Here is a 6,829-nt window from a genome sequence, read left to right on the forward strand (position 1 = left end):
GTTTTGTAGGTCTGTTAGTCAAATAATAAAACGTTTATTTCCATTAACATCTTAATTGAATATTTGCCGTCTATATTATAATTGGACCATACTATGCTATAATCTGACTATCATATTTGGAACAGGATATTTTACTTTGCAATAACCTGCGTGTTAAAGTTATAAAGTGACACATGTCTGTTTTCATGGGTCAAATATTTTCCTGAAGGTTTGAATATAATTCATAGTTGGAACGTGCAAGTTCGCATTCATTTCTATCATTGAAAACAACACACACAGCTCGGCCTGGATTTAACTGGCTGCTAGCGCAAGTCATAAATATTCATTGACAAGCTAGGCGCACTGAGTGCTGGCGCCTGCGCTGTTCAAGAGCTTTAAACGCGACTCTGCTGTTTTCAGCTTGTTGTGACCGTTAAGAAACGTCGCAATACAGTCAACTGAACAAATTAAGTTAGTGTGAACAAAACTGAAAGGATGCGATTTCCTTATTCCGTCGATTATCCGGTTCATAAGAGCCCATGCACGCCGTGTTGGCTACACCGCCTGTCATTCAGACATCTTCGTATGGATACGGGAAGATTTCCATGTCAGCTATTTTTGTAAAGAAAGAATCTCAAATATTGATTCTACCATATATATATATATATATATATATATATATTTCGTTTACATTCCAAAATGTAAAACAAATGTCATTAAATTAGTCATAAACACACATAAACAATGTAATTGACATTTTACATTAAAAAACAGACATCGTCATGTGGTATTACAGAACAAAAGTCAACTATTAACATTTGAAAAGACTGAGAACAAATGTAGGACATTGGTAATTAATTATAGGACTATTGTGTTACTTTTTAGGCTATCACTACGACCCACAGTGTGTGGTTCTAAAGTCCCCCCCCTGCATGGACAGAGTTATTACTAGTTGAACACAATCGTCTTGAACTTGAGTAACCTAATGGAATCTCTGCATGTGCATGCTTTAGTAGTGTCTGTCTGTGTAGCGCTGATATTGGCATGAGGAGACCATGGTTGTCTCGTAGTTCAAGACACTTTGCAGTTGAATTCAGCCTCGACGTGCATTTGTTGCTTTTTCCAAAACCAGGTGTGCGATATAACGATATGATCTGGTAACATCTAATAATATTATAAAGTTATATTTGAGGCCTAGTGATATTTTAGTTCAAAATAAATGTTAAGGACATTCAAGACCAGAGTCGATATAAGCAAAGCTTTCTAGTTTTGTTGGAGAACGAGCGGTCTTTTCAAACAAAACCAATGTCATTCTATAATCCAAAACATATTTATGGGTATATGGTATACACAGCACTTTCTATTGCTGGTCTAATGATGCATGAATGAAAACGTATTGGCACTAGAATCTAAATAGATAGTCTTAAATAGAGTCGGAAAATACATTTTAGTACCGCCATTCATTTATCAGGAAAATAAATGAATAGCCTGGCACGCTAAAATAATATGGAAATTCATGATATCTGAGGTGATTTGTTTGAAATGTATTCAAACAAATCACCTTAGATATCATGAATTTCCGCCATTTAAATTACACACACACACGAACGCACATACACACACTCTTACATTTTAAATCAAATGTTTTATATAGACTTGGAAAAACACATAGTAATTCTTCTATTTCATTTCCTGGACCATTATAAAAACAGATCATGTTTCAACTCTTAGTTCCATCCTGTACGATTGCAAATCATTTTAATTAAAAAAAACAGATCTTATTTCAGAGAAAATGTTTAGGCCCGTAGTATTACTGTAAACTATATGTAAAAAATAAAACACATAAACACACTGCGTGAGGATTGTTACTGATGACTGATCAATTGAACATTGTGTGCAGGCCATTTGTCCTCGTCTTTTCTGTTAGAATTGTTTCGTCATTTTTCGGCCTGTCCAACGTGTCATGTTGTCAGCTGTAGACTGACAGATCGGGGATTATATGATTCTATTCTGTGTCGCCTTAGCGCGCTGGCAGTGTTAACGACGCAGGCCAGGCTGGTGATCACTGGCGTCTGTCTGTTGACGTGAACCCTGCCTAATGGTCCGGTCAACCAGGCTGGCTACACCACGGAACAAAGACTACAACACTGACTCCAGAAGTCCCAACACTTCCTCGGCACTATGACATCCATCTGACACAGCTAGCTTTGGGGAAACTGAATTACATCGAGAACAATTAAGTAAAAACATAAACAATTTCGTTTACACAGACTGATAATTATATCCGTCACGATTAACCGTTTACATTCTCGAATTACTCGAGGGCAAGGACTGGTATGTTAATTATGGATTAACAGGAGACAAGGACAGGAATAATCAAATTACTTAACATTAATTCGTATTACCGAATTGGATTCTGCAAGCCTAAAAAGGCTAGCATGATGTGATTTAGGTGGTGCCCTTTGATAAGCGGGTGATAGAGCAGTAGCTTAGCCTAGCCTGATAAGACGGTCCACCTATCATGTCCCTTTATTGATAGTCTAGGTGTTATGAAATGTGCACCACCTATTTGATTTGTGCCCCTCTGAACATGTCATTTAAAACTGTTACTTTTAGTATGATAGTTATTTCAATATAATACCTCATATAGGCTTATCATGCTTTACTAAATGCCTAGTTCTCTATTTAACTGTGTTGTTAATGATAATGGTATACATAGGTAATCACGAAGCAGTCATTTTAATTTTAATGTCATATTTAGACAGTAGGCTATGAGAAACAAAAAATATTGGAAGACAATAGTTGGTTGTATTTTTTTATGCTTTAATATAGTACGAAATGTAACCAAACATTTTGTGTAGACTAAATTCTACATAAGAGCGTATTTCTCCATAAATCCCGGTCATTTCTAACGTTACCCTTTACATGCGGATAAATATGGAACATTGAGCTATATACATGTAGGTAATACTGCCTTGACATTATCAAGGTAATGGACAAATAGTTTTTTTTAAAAATCTTTTATCACGTACATAAACAGATTGACACGGAGTTTCAGGCTTTCACTACACGATTTATCGACACGACATTAAATAACAGCAATGGTAAAGTACTGTGCTACTCCAACTGGACCGTAGACGGAATGTTTCACCAAATACAAAAGCACATAAATAGACTAAAAGTCGGTAAGGTCGACGTCATAGTGGAGACGGAAGTTATACTGAGTAATTCACATTGGGTACACATCAACGACAACATTCTGTTCAATCAACACTAGTCATCGCAATATTATTGGTAAAACCATCTCATTTTCCATATATCTAGGGACCACATTTTCACAAATGCCCTTAAACTGTGATATAACTATTTACAAAATAAAATAGAACATGTTTGAACTGTGAATCTTAATGTACAAAGAAAATCAGGCCACGAACCGCAGATAGCATGCATTGAGATATCTTGCGTGCAGTCTTTCAAAAAAAAGCCGGGGGGGGGGGGGGGGGGGGGCGAAAATGTTTAAAAAAAACTTTAACTTGGTAGCTGGTCGTGCACCTTGTCCATGCATCACTCTGTCTCTCTCTCTCTGTAGCCATTAGCCAACCATTTTGGCTTCCTCGTATTTTTCTCTGTCCACGCATTATAGACTGACTTTCAAAGTCTTTGATTCCAAGCAGTCCTATTTCTGCAGTCTTTGTGAAAATATTTTACACGTACCATTCATTAAAATTTGACGACAGCGTGGTGTGGTGACTGGTCGTGTGGTGTACTGTCGAGGTTGCCGGTGATATGGAGCTGGAATTATGGTTCTCTGTGGACGGGGACACGATGGTGGGCGGCGTGGACGATTCGTACCCGGAACTGGCCGCTGGTGACGGTTGGGGTCCTTGCGTGGTAGCCTCGTGAACCTATGAGACAGAGCGAAAAAACAAAGTGAACAACAGGACATTTTTACACTTGACAGTGTGCCTCTGTATTACTCATACGCTGCCATGCTTTATGGTATTATGAAGGCTTAAAGTTCGATTCTCCACAGTGAGAAGAAAATACATCGGCTAATTATATACATGCTAATGATAATACATTTTTAATAAATAAACAAAGATCCTAAATTAAAATGCGTGATGCAATATTTTGGAAATGATTACAGCGTGAAAGGTTTTATGAAAACACAACAGCTAGTTCTACTGCGTCATACGTTCATATTTGCTGGAATGTATGCACAGCATTTTCCTTCTCAACAATATCCAAAATATATGGACTTATTTATAGCACGCTAAATATTCAGAACAACGTTAAGTAGCCACGGATTAAAATAAAAGTGTAAGTTAATATGTACCTTCATGTGTTTCCGCAGAGAGCTTGGATGTGTGTAGGACTTGTCGCATTGCTTGCAGAGATAAGGCTTGTCAGATGTATGGACGTGCATGTGTTTCTTCCGGTCGCTGCTGTTGGCAAACCGTCGGTCGCAGCCCTCAAACTCACACTTGAAAGGTTTTTCACCTTAAATAAAAAAAATGACACGAAATAAACATTTTACACACGGAGAATATGAACTATGATACATTTTCATTTAACATGAACATTTCAGAGTTTCAGTTGTCACGTGGTTCAAGCACATTGTATAAAGATAACCTTATTTTCAGTATTGATGATTTGTTTAATGTGTGTAGGCCTATATATTGACACACACATGATGTTGTGTTCGCACGTTTTACTTGGACCACTAAGATAAACAATTCGCAACACCATGCCACATATTTCACAAACCTATTGCATTATATTCATTTTTTCAAAGTTTCAAAATACGAATAATAAAGTTATACTGTATATACAATTTAAATAATGCATTCAATATTCATATTTGTTTGTGTAAAAACGTAACAAAAACATTCAAGTTGATAGGTTGTTGCCTGTTACACAGTCAAATATGTCTTACATGTCTTACATTTAATAACAGTTAATCGGTTTTGGAGCGGAAATCGCGATCATGCTTTTGAGTCGGGAATAACAAAAACATGTTACATTTCTTACCAGTGTGAGTCCTTTTGTGGATTTTCAGGTTTTCCGATCGAGCAAACACTTTTCCACAGCCGGGGAAGGGACATGGGAATGGTTTCTCTCCGGTGTGCACTCTGATATGATTTACCAGTTTGTATTTGGCTTTAAATGGCTTTCCTTCTCGGACGCACTCTTCCCAGAAGCAGATATGGTTAGACTGCTCCGGTCCACCGACATGCTCCACTGTCAGGTGGGTCACGAGCTCGTGCATCGTGCTGAACGTTTTGTTGCAAGCCTTTTTGGGGTTCGACAACTGTTCGGGCTCGACCCACTTACAGATGAGCTCTTGTTTGATGGGCTGCCTCATGTATCGGAAGAAGGCCCCTGCCCCGTGGTGAGCCGCCATGTTCATGTTCATGGGGCCATAGCCGTGCAGCTGGGAGGAGGCGTAGTGGTCGGAGCGGGGGCTCGTAACATGGCCGTACTGGTCAGCCCGGCCGTACATGTCCCCGGTAAAGCCAAGGCGCATCTGGCTGTTGACCACATTTGATGATGCATGACTTGCGGCTTGCTCGTGGAGTCCCGGGAAGAGCAGGTGCCCCGCGGCATCGGAGTGTCCATGTGGCCCTGCAAAACTTCCCGCTGCCGAGGCAAACAGGCTGTGCTGCGCGCTGGTGGCATCCCCGAAGCCCCGGTTTCTGAAGAGAAAGTCCCGGGTGGAGTTGAAGGCTGCGGTGGAGTAGGAGCTGACGTGTGTCGGGTGGTGGTGGTGACCCAGGGCGGCAGCAGCGTAGCCGGGAGCCTGGGAGGAGAACGCCGTCTGGCCGGAGCCCAGGTCGTGGGAGCTGTGGTTGATTTTAAAAGCTCCCATCCCGTCTGCGAACGGATTTATCCCCAAAGCCACTTCTCTTTCTGTGACTTCGCCTGTTGAGTGATGCCTTGAGGAGCCGAACGTAGTGACTCCTATGGTGGGGTACTGGGGTCCTGCATCCAGAAGCATCTTCCGGCAGTCTACAACTCAATGAGGCGACTGAGAGCAGAAATAAAAAACCACGAAGTTATTCTCACTCCTATACCTCTCTCGCTTTCTCTCTTTCTGCAAAAGTCTCTCTCAGACCTTACAGAGGAGTACAAACTCCAATCCACCGGTTTTCTATTTACCTAAAACAAGAGTGGAATTTTCCCCCACACTAATTCTCATCCGATGCACACGCAAATCATGTACAATATTGTCTTTTGCGGTTTATCTCCCTGTGGCGAAACTTTCACCTCCCCAGTCAGGCGGTGAGCTTCAGACTGATAGTCGCAATCATTCCTGCAGATAAATGAATTGAAAAGACAACATAGTCCACCCCTGATGAATGGAGAGGAAGGGGGGACCAAACATGTGACCCGGTACTCAGACGATCATTGGAGGAGTCCCTATCCCCCTACTAACATGCACCCATCAAATAACAATCCGCGTGCCGAGGCCCCTCTCCTATTGGTCCGCGTGCATCATCAATCCCAGGTATTGTGAGATTGCTGACTGTGGTTTTGGTTAAACGGCTGAATAACACAAGAAAGAAAGTTGAGAGAAATAAAAGCAACAATAGACGGTGTGAAAATGTAGACAGTCGTCGGCTATTCAGTCACACTATACACTGCTAAAAGTCAAATGCATGCATGTTCCTCTATAACTAATGCATAGCAACAACTTTCCATACTAAAACACACTTTTTGTTAGGGAAGGGGGGGGGGGGGGGGGTGCAAATGCTGATGTAGAGCATGGCTATTCGGTTGCATACCAAGAAGTCAATGTGTCGCTGAATGTTGTTGCTCAGCAAAGAGACTGGGGAGGCAGTATACCACA

The 6,829-nt window shown here is 40.8% G+C and overlaps 1 protein-coding gene across 1 annotated transcript; it reads right to left on the bottom strand.

The window, feature by feature from the left end:
- Positions 1 to 700: 700 nt before the first annotated feature.
- LOC139366870 (zic family member 1 (odd-paired homolog, Drosophila)) lies at positions 701 to 6,284 on the bottom strand. Its single transcript, XM_071104570.1, has 3 exons — positions 5,011 to 6,284; positions 4,316 to 4,479; positions 701 to 3,884 (listed from the first exon to the last, which is right to left on the bottom strand). Exons 1-3 carry the CDS (start codon positions 5,975 to 5,977, stop codon positions 3,684 to 3,686), a joined length of 1,332 nt encoding a protein of 443 aa, XP_070960671.1. The 5' UTR covers positions 5,978 to 6,284; the 3' UTR covers positions 701 to 3,683.
- Between the last annotated feature and the right edge of the window lie 545 nt (positions 6,285 to 6,829).

The sequence above is a fragment of the Oncorhynchus clarkii genome, chromosome 15, assembly GCF_045791955.1.
Source record: "Oncorhynchus clarkii lewisi isolate Uvic-CL-2024 chromosome 15, UVic_Ocla_1.0, whole genome shotgun sequence".
NCBI classification, from domain to species: Eukaryota; Metazoa; Chordata; class Actinopteri; order Salmoniformes; family Salmonidae; genus Oncorhynchus; species Oncorhynchus clarkii.